At 45.2% G+C, this 14,165-nt stretch overlaps 2 protein-coding genes across 4 annotated transcripts in view; one reads left to right on the top strand and one right to left on the bottom strand.

Moving 5' to 3' along the window:
• Positions 1-4,492, top strand: part of LOC124039762 (SWI/SNF-related matrix-associated actin-dependent regulator of chromatin subfamily D member 3-like) — a 48,083-nt gene extending 43,591 nt beyond the window's left edge. For all 3 annotated transcript variants that reach the window (XM_046356100.1, XM_046356099.1, XM_046356101.1), the window contains 4 exons: positions 98-233; positions 921-1,043; positions 1,155-1,256; positions 1,560-4,492. In XM_046356100.1, the coding sequence (XP_046212056.1) occupies positions 98-233; positions 921-1,043; positions 1,155-1,256; positions 1,560-1,613 (415 nt within the window). In that variant the 3' untranslated portion in view covers positions 1,614-4,492. The remainder of the gene's footprint in view (positions 1-97; positions 234-920; positions 1,044-1,154; positions 1,257-1,559) is intronic.
• A 1,125-nt stretch (positions 4,493-5,617) lies between these two features.
• On the bottom strand, positions 5,618-13,515 carry chpf2 (chondroitin polymerizing factor 2). The gene is made up of 4 exons (XM_046356098.1): positions 12,166-13,515; positions 10,313-10,877; positions 9,928-10,110; positions 5,618-8,429 (listed from the first exon to the last, which is right to left on the bottom strand). The coding sequence occupies exons 1-4, from the start codon at positions 12,540-12,542 to the stop codon at positions 7,158-7,160; spliced, it is 2,397 nt and encodes a 798-aa protein (XP_046212054.1). The 5' UTR covers positions 12,543-13,515; the 3' UTR covers positions 5,618-7,157.
• Between the last annotated feature and the right edge of the window lie 650 nt (positions 13,516-14,165).

Raw genomic sequence — 14,165 nt, 5'->3', positions numbered from 1 at the left:
TGGTTAAGTAAAATAAAAAATAAAGTCAAAATGTGTATCACATTTGAAGTGCCGCCAACAACCTGTCTTCTCACCATCATCCCCCTCCTTCTTACAGCGTGGACCCTAATGACCAGAAGAAGACAGCGTGCTATGACATCGACGTGGAGGTGGAGGACCCCCTGAAGAGCCAGATGAGCAGCTTCCTGCTCTCCACTGCCAACCAGCAGGAGATCGCCTCACTGGACAACAAGGTGGGACAACCACACAAGAAGGATAGCCAATCACAATTACCCAAGATGACCTTTAAGGTAGATTTACATTGCGGAGATGCGGGACGACTAAGTACCGTGAGTTATATGTGAATTAGGGTTCAGGGCAGTTTGACTCTGTTGGATACCATTTTATCTGATTCTCCCGGAGAATCTTGACGGCTGACATGCTAATCACCGGGGTTGAGGTCAATTCCGTTTCAACACTGAAATTCCAATTCTCTTTAATACTTCTCAATTTGGAACTTGAATTTGGCCAAATTTGGAACTTGAATTTTGTTCATTTTCTGAATGAACTGAAATTGAATTGACCCCAACCCTCGCTAACACTTTTACGCACGCCGCGGGTAACCATTTATCGCACCGGTATAAATGGCAGTGTAGGGAAAAGCTGAGGTGTCGGGAGCGGCATCTCCGCAATGTAAATCTATCTTTACAATGCGTGTGGCACCAAGGTGTTGCGGCTTCGTGTTCCTGTGTGAAAAGCCTTGACACTCTTCACACTGCCACCACCGTTTCTTACACAATCTGAATACAAATTTGGGGGGGGGGGGCAGTGACTCAAAATAAATCTGGGTGTATTGACATTGGAAGGTCATAGTCATATGCTTAGAGTAGAGATTTGTGTAAGCTGTCCTCTGACACCGGTGATCATTACGAACCCTTTAGATCCACGAAACCATTGAGTCCATCAACCAGTTAAAGATCCAGAGGGACTTTATGCTCAGCTTCTCCAGAGACCCTAAGGGCTACATCCAGGACTGGCTCAAGTCCCAGAGCAGAGACCTGAAGGTGAGGGCCACACACACACACACACACACACACACACACACACACACACACACACACACACACACACACACACGTACGGTGTGACTAACCATGCTCTCTGATTGGCTGCAGCTGATGACGGACGTGGTGGGGAACCCGGAGGAGGAGAGGAGGGCGGAGTTTTACCACGAGCCCTGGTCTCAGGAGGCCGTCAGTCGTTACTTCTACAGTAAGGTGAGGAGACGCGTCGCGTTCGACGCCTTTTAAAAAAAGCCTTTTATCAACTCCCACAACACAGCGTCCAAGTAGGAGCACAAACTGGGGATTGAGATCAGCGTGGAGTGGTCATCTTTTAGCTTTGAAGCTGAGCCTGCTCTGTTACACTGGTCTTACCACGACTGTGTAACACAAGCAATCCAACTTGATTTAAATAACCCTGCTTACAAATTGATTGATACTGGGAATCGACCTCGGGTGTATTGACGCCGGGTTGTTTCTGTGTGTGTGATCACATCCTTCCACTCTGTCCTCTCATAGATCCAGCAGAGGAGACAGGAGTTGGAGCAGGCCTTGGCTGTGAGGAACACCTAAACACCCTGTCAAGGACGTCTCTCTCTCTCTCTCTGCACTCTTCATCTGACCCCAGACCTGTGTTTTTGTGTGTTGTGTTTTTTTGTTTTTGTTTTAATCGCTGTAGTACTGACCTCTGGCCCATCCCCCAATTGCATGTGTCCAAAACAAACGTCCCTCAATCTGTTCAGCTCTGACTGACCAAATATCTCTCCACACTCCTGCGACCACAGGCCTTTGGCGGACATTTTGTTTCTCAAAAGAACCCACTAGCATATCACTGTCTTTCCATAGAGACTAGAAGTCATTGTACCAGCTGCCTGCAGAACGATCACTGTTTTAGATCCTTCTCGTCTCAACCAGATGGACTTTTCTGCTGAGTCATAGTGCCCCACTGCGTCTCATTCGGATGAGCCCAAAGTGGTCGTTTGTAACCCAATGTTTCAAGTGTGACTCACACACAGTGGATTGTGCCCATTGTTTTAGTGTATCATTAGTGGTGTTGGTCATGTGAGCAATATGCTCCAAGTGTGCATGTGTGTTTTTGATGTGCGGAAACCAAATTTACACCAGCAGAATGAAGATTACTGTATGAAGTAATGGGTCGGGGGACTGGGCTAATTTCCCTTCTGAAGCCCAAATGTTGAGGTCTGTCATTTAAAAAATGAACTTGTTCAAGGAAGGCAGCTTTCATGAATGACATTTCTCCCCATTATTAACTAATCAAGACCCAATCTAAGATGAGTTTATTTGTTCCACCTTTCTACCGTAATTCCCTTAAACAATGTAACTGTAAAAGTAGATCTCTGTATAAGCGAATATATTCCATCAGATTAAGTTAAAAGGGACAAGGATGAATAAGACTCATATCTGTTGACCGTAGAAGATGGACGTTAACGCGAGGAGGTAACGGTAGGCACAAGGCGAAGTAATGTAGTAACACTTGGCGGCCACAGCGTGGCGCCTTAGAGCCAGGACAGCCTGCATGTTTTTACACAGACTAACTCTGTAACACAGAGCACCCAGACAGACTTGTCCCCTGAAGGCACTTCTTGACCGCAGTAAATTACCGTGCAAAATGGATTAACGTTAGTGGTTAAATGTTTGTGTTGCTATTTTAGACAGATATGTATTCCAGGGGCTCAATGTCCTGCCATAATAACTGTACAAAAAGTCATGTTTGGGAAGAGTATTAGCTACAGAACCCTCTCAGTGCTCAAATCAGTGTTTTTTAATGTTAATGAAGGACACATTTTGGGATATGGTGTGAGTAACCAACACCATTTCCTATGTTGAAGAATCATGGGGCGGGCAGTGAAAATACAGCCGGACAAATGTTTGGCCCGAAACTTTTAGTAATCCTTTTATTCTAAATGAATTGGGAAATAGGTCTTTGTTTCATTGTATTTTTTTTGTTGTTAACATTTATGGTGAACTACCAGTCTGAAGTGGATCTGTCTGACAGCATTTTGTCCTTGAACGTTTTGACGGAGTCACCAAAGGTCTCGATGAACAGTATTAGAATGGTTCAAATGGACAATGAATAACGATTACCGTGATTTTGTCTAAACCCGATAAAGCTACATTACCAGTTGATATTGAACACGGGTGAATAAGACAACGTTTTTAAAGGAAACCTCTGAATGTAAATCTTTTTTCATTCTTTTTTTTTCAGGGAGAGCACAGTGTGTTTGGTTTAGTGAAGTGCGGGACACGGGGTGGGAAGGATCGGGGTCCATACGTTTAAAGCTGTAGGACAGGGGTGCTAGTGTCCCTCTGTGTACACTTGGGGGAAGGGTGTGGGGGATGGTTATTTTAGGCCCTTCTTGTTGAGTTTTAATAGGGCAGAACCACAAAATGTAATGCTGGGAGTGATGATACCTCCCTCTCTCCCCACCCACAGGGAACGCCCATCTCTTTAACTAACTTCCACAGCAACTCAGTTCTGTGCCCTTCTACAGTAGTTTCGTGCTTGTGATGGGAGAAGCCTTCTCAGAAATCCGTTTCTGATATGAAGTCAACACTGCTGTCTTCTGTAAGGTTCAGTCACATCAAAATTGTGTCCATGTTACATCTCTTTTGTGTCAACATTTTCTTCAACGTAGCTGAGACCTAACTCAGCATAAACAAAGAGGTTGGATTTCTTAAAGACCTATGCATGCTGCATGGACAGGTTTTATACATTTAAAACGGGACATGTAAATACTCTCACAAATGCATGGAAGTGGATCTGGAGAGCAATGGATTTGACACAATTTCCATGTCGAAGGGGCCTTTACTGAACATTTGCTAAAAACCTGTGTGCTACCCAACCAGCATAGATGTTATCTGCATAAGAGTTTTTGTTACTACAGGTTACGTGTATTTCAACCGCACCAAGCAAGGGAGCATAATCGTTGTTTTATTCAATTATGTGTCAATCAATACTTGTGTTTGACCCAGATTGGTCTTGTATGGTTGGCAGTCATGGAGCATTATTGACTGTAGGGCTCCCCTTTCTGGGCATTTTAGAAACTACAACTCACGGACGCCGGAAACCTTGTGTCATCTGACTATAGACTGTACCTAAACTGTGTGCTTCTCTCTCTCTCTCTGACTAAAAGCATTGATATTGGTCTACCCGAAAGGATAGGTGGTAACCGCAGTTTCTGTGCATGACTTTGTGAGGAGTGCCCATGTTCCTCACAGCTCTCTTTCCACTGCTACACCATTTTGTCTGTTGGTCACCACCATGGAGATATAGCTCTCACGTGTGCAAATGTTCTGGGTTACCCCATTCTACAACAACAACAAAAAAATGAAGAAAAAATAGAAAAATGAAATGATGAAACTACAGCTGTGACTCAGTGAGACAGCCTGGATGTAAATAAAGAAGCGCTTGCCAAAGTTTGTAAATGCCATCAGGTCTGCAATGTGTGGTTTATTGCCAAGTCAAAGGCATGGGCCTTATCCGAAGATCAAATGTTTCGATTTTTCATGCTGATCAATGGTCTAAATATGTCTCCTAGAAATCAAATTGGAAAGACCAGAGGTGGACTTGACTATATTTCATAGGTTTCAAATTAAATGGAATCCAGCTGCCCAGGGGGGCTTTATCAATGTGTAGCTTAGCCTAAAAACACCTTCATACACTACTGGGCTAAATAGTCTTTAGGTTTGGTGAGAGGTATAACACTTACATTTTTTGCCAATAAGATGACTGATAAGTCAGAAGGGAGTAACACTTCCAGCAGTCCTCGCATGAGCAATATGTCCTTTTGAGATGGCAGACAAGTGAGTTATTGTTGACCGTGTCTAAACAGGTGACGTGCATGCTGTAATGCTAACCTACAACCTCAGTGCTAGCTAGCTACTGCAGAAAGAAACTCTTTCACCCCCCCCCCACCAAACCCTGGCCTGACATCCACTCCCCCCCTGCCCAGAGGGAGGAGACCGAGAGACTGTCAAGTGACCTATTCAGTGCTCTGAACCACCCCCACACCCGCCACACCATGGAGAAACATCTCCCCCTCCCTCTCCCTGTTGGTCTGTGGCCAGGTGGGCAGAACCCACCCTGCTAGGGCATTCTGAATCTGCACTCGCTTCCATGAGACACGTGTGTAGAGAATTCCATCCCAAATCCAGGGAGGCCCGGGTAGGGGTGGAGGTTTACTGACTTTAATGTGGGGAGGCAGATTTCAGGCTTCAGTACAAACTGTACATTGCCTCAGGTCACAGCTATAGAGGCAACCAGGAAGAATACAGACTTCAGAGCTATATGATTGGAGGAATATCAACCACTTGAATCTACACCCTCTAATAGCTTGTCCTTGGCTCGCAAACCCTCAGTCCTGACTTGCAAAGCATGCATCACTATTGTCATTGTTGAGGCTGCAGTTCTCAAAGACAAACCGTTTTTATTTTGTCTTCCTAATTGAAACCCCACAGTAATGAAGCTGTGTTTCAAACAAACCTTGAACTGCACAAAAGATAGATGGCAAAGGAAATTGCTAGGTCTGGGATTCCACAATAACATAAGAAACGAGTCAGAATGTGACATCTGCCTTTAATAACCGTAGAAAAATTTAAAAAACAGACCACATTTTTTGAGGGAATGAAACAAACTACACTCTACAGGTTTGACATACTGAGCAAACTAAGTGTAAATTGAAAGACACATAAGACACTTCATTATCTTTAATTCCAGTATTAGCATCATAAATCAGTACAGTCATGAAGGAAGACATATAGCTCATAGTGATTTTCTCAAGGCAAAACAAAACATTGGAAACATCAGACATAGGGCTGGGCAAAATGGCAAATATCTTATCATGATATTTCTGCATTTCCTGCACTCATTTGTTATCATTTACACACTGCCACGTGGGGCTGCATGATATGGGCAAAAAATATAGTCCTAATTAATTGGTGAACTGTTGGAATCATGGCAATAGAATGATTATTCTAATTCTATAGTTGGAATATGGTGGACAGTACTTTGAATACATTGTTGTTTGACATGACAATGAATGAAAAAGCCAGGGAGGAATTATTGTGACATGGTAGGAACCAAAGTGTTGGTCAGTGTTTCTCAGTGGACCCTAATGTTACATTACATGTTTTCTCTTACTTCATGTAGTTAGCTATCACTAGCTAACATATTCATGCTTCTCCATCTCTGATTTAGAAGATACTTTTGCATAAACAACATGCTGAACTAGGCCTACACCAGTACTGGTATCAGGTTTTATTAGCTAGCTACGTTTTCTCTGAGTACATTTAGCTAGCTTGCTAGTCAACTAACTAGCAATTAGCCCAAACACTATTTAGCATCTCTCAAAAGACAAATGACTAGTTTGCAGACTGTAATATACAAAAAATGTAATTATAGAACTTTTGTGGATTTATATTAAGCAAAGTGGAAATCACTAACATCGTAACATCTGACCATGCAGACAAAGTGAACGGCACAGCATTGACAGCCAACAGTGACGGGGGCAGGGATTGGCAGGGAAGCACATGGGGAAGTGGCATGCAGGAGAAGAGAGACAACTCAAGTAGCAAACGGAGTAAACTATAAAAACTGACATTACACAAGCCAGAGTGACGTATCACAAATACCGTTATAGAAGATAAAGTATAAACACAAACTGGTCCGTGCATCAATAAAAGTACATAGTAAAATACAGTATACTGCCCAGCCCTAAATAGACATCAATGCTGTTCATTGTTCATTCATCACCTCCCAATAGAGCCTCTCCTTGGACTACCATTGGTGTGAAAGCACAGTTCTGTTCGCCTGCACACACAGTTAGCAGGAATACAGGTTGTAACATTGCTCCTCAGTCTTCGCAGGCCTAAGATTGCACATGGGTCCTTATTCCTTGGTCCTTCGGGATCCGTCTAAAAGTCGAGGCAGTGTGGTTGAGGTTCATAATGTCATTAGATGGTAGACCTACAGTATGGTGCATTTCCACTGTCAGGCACTGCACCAGTGTTAGGCCCATAGATGTTGTCTTCTGAGGCCTGGTCCAGAAAAGTCTAGCGTGACACCAGTGCTGCAGTGGAAGAGCACCACTAGACCACCTAGGTGCTGTTGGCCTGTTCCTGCTCAAACAGGGCCATGGCCAGGTGGGATCGCGAGGCCAGGCCCTCCAGGTTACTGAGCACACAGCGGTGGTAGATGTCCTCACTGAAGCGCGGGTTGCACGCCCGCCGCACATACTTCTGCACTAGCGCTGGCTCCACCGCCCGGAACACGTGCAAGCCCGAGTAGCGCACAAAGATCTCGTACACGTCCATGCTCTCAAGCAGCTCATCGTTGTCTAGGATGTCGGCGGCCATCTTGGTGCGCGCCGCCATGTAGTCGGCGTTGTAGAAGCAGGCCTCTTCGAAGACGTGGCGGTCGAAGCGTCCATCACGCAGCGCCTCGGCAGTGAAGGAGGAGGCGGCTGAGGGCTGCTGGTCGCGGTACACGATAGCCGGGCTGAATTCCTGGAAGTGGATGGGGAAGAACACCTGCCAATTGCTGATGGCGTTCATGCGGCAGCGATTGAGGAAGTCAGCGTTGACCTCGGTCCACACCGAGGCCAGGAAGAAGAGCGTATCCACCGGGTGCTTCTTGGAGATGATGTCCATCAGCTTGACTTGCGACGGCACCTCCGTCTTCACGCTGATCCAGGGGATCTTCACGTCACCGTAGCGCTTCTCCACCTCGCCAATCATGGCCTTGATGCCGGCGAACACGTCAGCCTGACTGATCCGTTGGGCGTCGAAGGGGTCGTAGACAAACAAGAAGGTGAGCAGGACGTTGTCATGCGTGTCCAGAGTGTTCATCACGTACATGTCCAGGAAGTTGCTCACATAGTCCTGCTCGTTGGCCGTGACTGGCAGGATAACCTGCACCCGGGTGGCCTCCGTCACGTAGGGCATAGGGATGATCTCGATGGTGCTGAGAGGGCGGAGCAGGCTGACCCGCTTGGCAATGACCTGGTTGTGACCCTTCTGGGTGAAAGCCTCCAGGGCCAGGTCCAGCACGTACTCCATGCCTCGAGTGGGGTCGAAGCGCCGGTAGCCGTTGAGCAGATGCCGTTTCCTGAAGCGCAGCTGGGGCTGATAACGCTCGTTGAGGCGCTCCACGGCCGTCTCCAGCACGGCGCTCACGTCGGCCCGGTCTGCGCCACGCAGCTCACACTTGGGGGAGCTGTCAGGGCACGAGTAAATGTGTTCCTCTGTGAAGTACTCCCAGTTTATGACCTCGAATCGCGTTTTGGGCCTGAAAGGGGGGTTGACCCCGATGGGCCAGGTGGCCCCCGCCTTCCCCTCTGGTGTCAGCTCACTCAGGTTGTTGATCTGGACCTGGTCAAGAGACAAGAAGACACAACCATGATGAGACAACATATCATAAGCATCTATTCAAATATATTTTTCTTCAGTATTAGGATATTCATGAACAATGTAAAAGGTATTCATTCCTTTTAAGGCTTAACTTTAATGGTATGACTTACACCTTGGTCAGCGTCTCTCAAAGCTTATTATAAGGTTATTACAAACAATAGTGTACAAAACATTTTCCATGACAGACTGACTAGGTGAATGCAGGTGAAAGCTATGATCCCTTACTGATGTCACTTGTTAAATCCACTTCAGTCCATGTAGATAAAGGGGAGGAAAAAGGTTAAAGAAGGATTTTGAAGCCTTGAGACAATTGAGACATGGATTGTGTATGTGGGCCATTCAATGGGTGAATGGGCAAGAGAAAATATTTAAGTGCCTTTGAACAGGCTATCATGGTAGGTACCAGGCGCACAGGTTTGAGTCTGTCATGAATTGCAAGGCTGCTGGGTTTTTCACGCTCAATTCCCGCGTGTATCAAGAACGGTCCACCACCCAAAGAACATCCAGCCAATTTGACACAACTGTAGGAAGCATTGGAGTCAACATTGGCCAGCATCCCTGTGGAACGCTTTCGACACCTTGTAGAGTTCCTATCCCAATGAATTGAGGCTGTTCTGAGGGTAAAAGGGGGGATAGGGGTGGGTGCAACTGAATATTAGGAAGGTCATCCTAATCTGTTGTATTTATGTATTGTATGGCGTGTATGCTATTAGGGAATCATGTGAAGTCTGTTGTATATTGTAGGCTATTTTCTGTGGAGGACTTTGTGTGACTTGATACTTGTAAAACTGACTTTGCTTAATGAATAGATAAATCAAGTTTTAGTGAATAAATAAAGTTAAATAAATAGATACATTTTTATTGAATTCAATTACAAAGGTGAAACTTTTAAACTGACAGATTGTTTACAAAATGACGAATTTCACCTCGAAATGTTTACCTCGAAACCGGTTGCCCCACACATTGACTCTCGACCGGTACCCCCACACATTGACTCCCGACCGGTACCCCCACACATTGACTCTCGACCGGTACCCCCACACATTGACTCTCGACCGGTACCCCCACACATTGACTCCCGACCGGTACGACCGGTACCCCCTGTATATAGCCCTTCTATTGTTATTTTACTGCTGCTCTTTAATTATTTGTTATTTTTATCTCTTACTTTCTTTTGGTATTTTCTTCAAACTGCGTTGTTGGTTAGGGGCTTGTAGGTAAGCATTTCACTGTAAGGTCTACCTACATCTGTTGTATTCGGCAAATGTGACAAATACAATTTGATTTTGAGATAGGAATTTCTGCCTAGGTATAGATTTGTGGAAATTGGCGCGGTATGTACAAAAATGTTACATTTGCACGCTGGACCAGTAAACCAGTCAAACCAACACCAGTGACAACTCACCAAATAGCCTGAAGCATAGAGAGAGCATATCTAATCCCATTAAACAACACCAACCTGCAGCTGCTGTATCTGTAGGTAGGTCCAGTCCAGTTCGATCTGGCTGAAGCGTTTGTGCAGGCGGTACATGAGGCTGGGTTCTGACACAGGGTGGACAGTGAAGGCATTCTTAAACTGGGCTCTGTCCTCTCGCTCTGGGTCTGCATTCTTCCCCAGCTCAAAGTAGCGATACGTCATCTCCTGTAGGTCACATGCAAATAGCGGGGAGAGAAATGTTAGCCATCTCGCAGGTGAGACAACAGATGGGTGTGGTCAAAGTACTGTAAATCATGATGACATATCAGCATTGGATTCATTGATAAAATAGACAGCTTATCATTGCAAACTCTATAGAAAAAAAAGATAAACATGTTTTATAACGATGTCTCAGCTGTGAGTTTACCTGGTGCACCTCTACACAGCTCAGACCCAGGTAGTCAATGATGCAGCGGCCCAGCCACTCGTCAGGCCTCACGCTGAGGATGTCATTGCGGCAGGTGTCCAGGTGGGGCTGCAGACGGGCCAGCAAGCTCCGGGAGAGCAGGTAGCCGTAACCCCCGTGGCAGTACCTGGCCCTCTCCTCCCCACCGATGAACTCCTCAGCCCGGCCCATGTAGAGGTCCTGACCGGCGCTGAGGTGGCCCACAAGCTCGGCTAGCCTCTCGGCCTGCATGTAGGTGTCGTCCTGGGCCAGGAAGAACCAGTCGTAGTCCAAGCCGTAGTGCTGGTGCAAGTGGCGCACCGTCTCGTACATCAGCCACACGGGCCGGTCGTCGCCGTGGGCCACCACCGCCATGCCGTGGGGGACCTTGGGGCTGCGCAGGCCCGTGAAGAAGAAGGTGCGATGGAAATGGTGGGCCACGGTGCGGTTCACCGCCACGGCCAGCGTGTTAAGAGTGGCCCGCGAGGTCAGCACACCCACCAGGAGGCGTTCTCGGATTCCCAGTTCAGTGTGGATGTAGCGCGTCCTGATCAGAGGAGAGTGGCGTTCAGAGGGACTTTCACTGTTTCAAATCAAACACCCAATACTGGGCGGAGCTGAACGATTTATTTTATTACATAGATGGAATAAGGAACAGCCATATCTTACTGAGTATTTTTTTAAATGCTCAACTCCATTACTATGCAATTACTTGTCTAATGCACTATGTAACAATAATATGCTCATACATAGGTGTAACTACAATGCTATTAATTCTACAGGAAATGTACCTGTTTTAAGTCAAAATGGATAAAAACATAAAATGTAATGGTAAATATAAGTTGTGAATGCACTGAGTGCCTATTCTTGTCCAGATGGCTAGGTACTGGAAGAGAATGTCATTGAGTTCATTGTTGAATTTCAGAGTCTAGACTTAACTCTCACCATCTGTAAGAAGTAAGGATTTTAGACTACGACCAAAGGAGATCATAGTCATATACAATAGGCATCACAATTCTTCAGTAAGGCCTTTCATAAAAGACGCGTCAATGAAATTTGATCATTCTGAGTCATTCTGTCCCATGACTGTACTTTGAAAACATTCTAAGATCATTAAAATGGTGGGCTCTTCAGACACTCCAGGCTAACTGGTTAATTACAGTAAATCCCAGCCAATAATCAGCTTTAAGAGGCGATTCGGAGAGACGCGAGACAGTAGGATTATTAAACCGTATGGGCTTTTTAAACAAATCTTTATAAAGCGGTGAAAGGTCAGCAGTGGTCTAATAGCATTGAAGGTGTATTTCTCTTCTTTGGGGGACCATTTCATATAGCCTACATTTGTATAGCCTAACAAATTGTGTTTTATGTTCCCTAAAAGTGTAGGGCCTACATATTCTACTGCGTATCCACCCTAGAGTGGTTTAGATCCCATATGAAGGGAGGACAGCTTAAGCCTATTAAATGGGTGAACAAACATCAAAAATCCCTGGGAATCAGACAGTGGCCTACAAAGGCCTTCATTTTGGAACAAATTGTGATGCATCTGTAGCGAGCGTCATGATTTGCCTCATTTACATATCAATTAAGAATTTGGCAATGCGGGTGAGTTGCATAAGTGTTAGTTAGCAGGAAACACGACCCAAATGCCTCGCACTGGGGTGCATATTTTCTGAACACAGTTATAAAAGAGCATTTCATAAAAGAGATCCAACAGCTCTGCATATATTTTTGAGACACATTGAAGCAGTGCCTTCCATTTGCAAACTGTCTCTGAAATCTAATGGTATGATAGGATGTGGTATTCCTCTGTGCATCCATCCCAAAATGCTCACCTGAGGACCTTCTTGTGTGGTTTGTTGGGGTCCTTGTGGTATGGTACGATGCGGGGCTGGAAGTCCTCATTCCCAGGACCACCTCTCTGGTCCTCTGGGGGGTCTCCCCTATTGCTGCCCAGGAAGAGACCCCCATTGCCCAGTTCATCTCCACACGAGTCATCTGTGTCTCCCTGGGTCCAGGAGACCATCAGCAGGCTCAGGCTGCATCCTAAAGAGAGCCCCAGGATAAGGGGAAGAGCAGGCCTGAACACGGCCAGGAAGGAGGAGAGACGCATAGCGAAGCGGTGGACTTGGCTGTTGCCAATAAAGTGTTTATGTGACGTTCCCCTGAGGTTTTCTATATAATGATTTGCAGAATGCTGTTCCAAAACCATGTAATGACCCTCTTGGTGAAGTGCCAACCACTTTCAAGTTAGATTCAGTAAAGTGTGATATACTTCTTTGGCACAATCCTGGCTGTTTTTATTGGTGACTATTGCACCATGGATTAGATGGCTTACTACATCCTTATCAGTGCCATTTGAAGATAAGGTCATTAGCTACAAGGCCATTACTAGAGAATAACTGGACAGTGGACAGACAGACAGACTGACACTCTTCAGCAGTCAATACCCACTGTACTAACAATGGGCTACTGTCCCATAATAAACGACCTAGCTAGTTAGTTAGCTAGCTGGCTAACCAATAACAAATTGCAATGGGCTTGCTATTACTTTCTTAATTAGCTAGCTAACTGACTGGCTAATAATGTCCTAATTAATCACATACAGTGAAACTATTGTAGTTAGTTAGCTAGTTCAAAACAAACAAACCAGGGATTTCCAACGTTGAATTCATATTTTAGATATCCTGACAAAACAACATTCATGCATCGGTATCAGCTAACGGTGTTGGTCCTCCCTCCTTCGGTCTCTCCCCAAAACAAAGGATGTTCTCCTCTCAATTTTTGTTGATTCAGTCGCAGTTATCGATGTTTTGTCTGTAAGTTGTCGGAGATCAATCACATTCCATGTCAGAGTTATGCACGGAAACACATCATTATGCCTTTTCGTCAGACGATGGCTAGCTACATTAGCCAGGTAGCTTACCATGTCGACCTTTTTTCCTCTACATCAGCAACTTCCTCAAAGTGAGTCATTCAACGCCTCCACGAAAAGCATCTCTGTCAAATCTTCATGAATTCATAAAAACAACTACTGGTCCGAGAGAAACCTTGTGGAACGCGTGCGGTGCACTGGAATATGCATTTTGGTCTCATCTGCAAATCTTGCTTCTAATTCTGCATACATCTGATGATGTGATTCAGTGCGCTCCACTCCACTGCTTCCCCAGCGTAATATTCTGGCAGACACGTCATCAGACGTCTGAAGAGGGGATCTCTGTGATGAGATGAAGGGCCCTTCAAGTTATACTTACTTCGTCAATCAATACCAGACCAGGGAATATTTGGAATGCTTCATTATATTGTATAAATAGTATTGCATTCAAGTTAATGCATGCATCCAGAACAGTTGTGAGAAGAACTTTAGGGGGAAACGAATCATACCAACCTAGTGGTTAGAGCATTGGGCCAGTAACCGAAAGGTTGCTGGCTCGAGTCCCTGAGCTGACACGGTAAAGATATGTCGTTCTGCCCCTGAACAACGCAGTTAATCCCACTGCTCCCCGGTAGGCAATCATTCTAAATAAGAATTTGTTCTTAACTGACTTGCCTAGCTAAATAAAGGTCCAATTTTAAAATAACAGTGAGCTTTTGTGAGATAACTTTGATGACAGTCAGTATTATACATTTTAGCCACAGAACATCTGTTATCAGCTATAATGATAGGGTGTGCAAAATGTTTGGATCACAATTTAGAATGCTTTACTGCAATTACATTAGTTTGTAGCTAATTACATAGTAATTACCCAATTGAGGCGGGGTCAGCGCTAGCCCCGCTCGAAGGAAAGGCGGGGTATGTGATTCAAACCTAGTACATATACATTGATTTGCATAG

This window comes from Oncorhynchus gorbuscha, linkage group LG07 (assembly GCF_021184085.1).
Source record: "Oncorhynchus gorbuscha isolate QuinsamMale2020 ecotype Even-year linkage group LG07, OgorEven_v1.0, whole genome shotgun sequence".
NCBI classification, from domain to species: Eukaryota; Metazoa; Chordata; class Actinopteri; order Salmoniformes; family Salmonidae; genus Oncorhynchus; species Oncorhynchus gorbuscha.
The sequence above is the reverse complement of the archived record's forward strand: the minus strand, read 5'-3'. Positions and strand labels throughout refer to the sequence as shown.

Bases quoted from the DNA above. Each gene is read 5' to 3' on its own strand.
- chpf2 (XM_046356098.1), bottom strand. From the start codon at position 12,542: ATGGTTTTGGAACAGCATTCTGCAAATCATTATATAGAAAACCTCAGG. The intron at 10,878-12,165 runs GTGAGCATTTTG...TCCTCTGATCAG, and splicing joins CCACACAAGAAGGTCCTCAG to GACGCGCTACATCCACACTG. The intron at 10,111-10,312 runs GTAAACTCACAG...TGTGACCTACAG, and splicing joins GCTGTGTAGAGGTGCACCAG to GAGATGACGTATCGCTACTT.